The sequence below is a fragment of the Electrona antarctica genome, assembly GCF_951216825.1.
Source record: "Electrona antarctica genome assembly, chromosome: 15".
Taxonomy (NCBI): domain Eukaryota; kingdom Metazoa; phylum Chordata; class Actinopteri; order Myctophiformes; family Myctophidae; genus Electrona; species Electrona antarctica.
Window position 1 is genome coordinate 43,601,680 of NC_136796.1, and position 1,102 is coordinate 43,602,781.

At 45.9% G+C, this 1,102-nt stretch overlaps 1 protein-coding gene across 1 annotated transcript; it reads left to right on the forward strand.

The window, feature by feature from the left end:
- Positions 1–1,102, forward strand: LOC306938101 (tumor necrosis factor-like; the record flags this gene model as incomplete). The annotated part of the gene is made up of 4 exons (XM_079522116.1): positions 1–165; positions 268–295; positions 408–467; positions 615–1,102. The coding sequence occupies 4 exons, from the start codon at positions 1–3 to the stop codon at positions 1,100–1,102; spliced, it is 741 nt and encodes a 246-aa protein (XP_079378242.1).

Genomic DNA, 1,102 nt, shown 5'->3' on the forward strand with positions numbered 1-1,102 from the left:
ATGAAAGGTGACAACGCAGTGCTGTTGGACATGGGCCCCACCGAGACAGAAGATGTTACTGTGACAAGGGAGCCGTCTACGCACAGCTGGAAGAGGACTGGAGCCCTCCTGGCAATTACAATGTGTTTTGCTGCTGCTGCTATCTTCTTCACCTTTCACTACAAGGTAACAATTAAGCACAAGTTTCTAAAGGATCAGAACTGTCCGCTTTCCTGAAATGTATTTGTTTCTAACTATTTGTTTCACATCTTTTCTTCTCGATTACAGGAACATTATCACGCTGCAGAAGCCGACGGTGAGCACTTATTTTCAGAATTATATATTCTATTAGCTGAGCATGATATGTGATCATGAAGTTGAGAAATCTGTCGAGCAGGTTTCTAAAAATCTCTGTCTCTTCCTTGCAGATCTCCGCCACACATTGAGACAAATCTCTGTGAATGTAAGAGCTGCGATTCATTTACATGGTAAGAACATACTTCATATGTATTCAGCGTAACAGAACAAGTTCAGCTGGCCAATAAACAAGTAATCTGGGAATAAGTAGATGTTCAGTCAGTCTACCGGTATATGTATTTTACAAAGAAATTGAACATCTTCCACCATTCCAACAGGTGACTACAATGAAAAACTCAATAAATTGGAGTGGAAACAGGGGGTGGACCAGTACCACGCTGGAGGAGACCTAACATTGGACCATAATGAGATTGTGATCCCACGGTCAGGACTGTACTTTGTGTACAGTCAGGCCTCGTTCCGTGTCAGCTGCCACCTTGATCAACACCTTCATGATGAGGACATGGACAGCGCGGCAAGGAAGATGGTCCATGTGAGCCATGCGGTGAAGCTGTGGTCCCCTTCTTACGGGAACACGGAGGAAGACAAGAACTATCAGACCATACTGCACTCTGTTCGCACCGGCTGTGAAAAGAAGGCGAGCCACAACCCGAAAGCAGATGACAAGTGGTTCGGTTCTGTCTACATGGGGGCTGTGTTCAACCTCCACAGGGGAGACCGGCTCAAGGCGGTCATGGACAAAAAGTTCTTGCCTCTCCTGGACGACAAACCTGGGAACACCTTCTTCGGTGTGTTTGCCTTATGA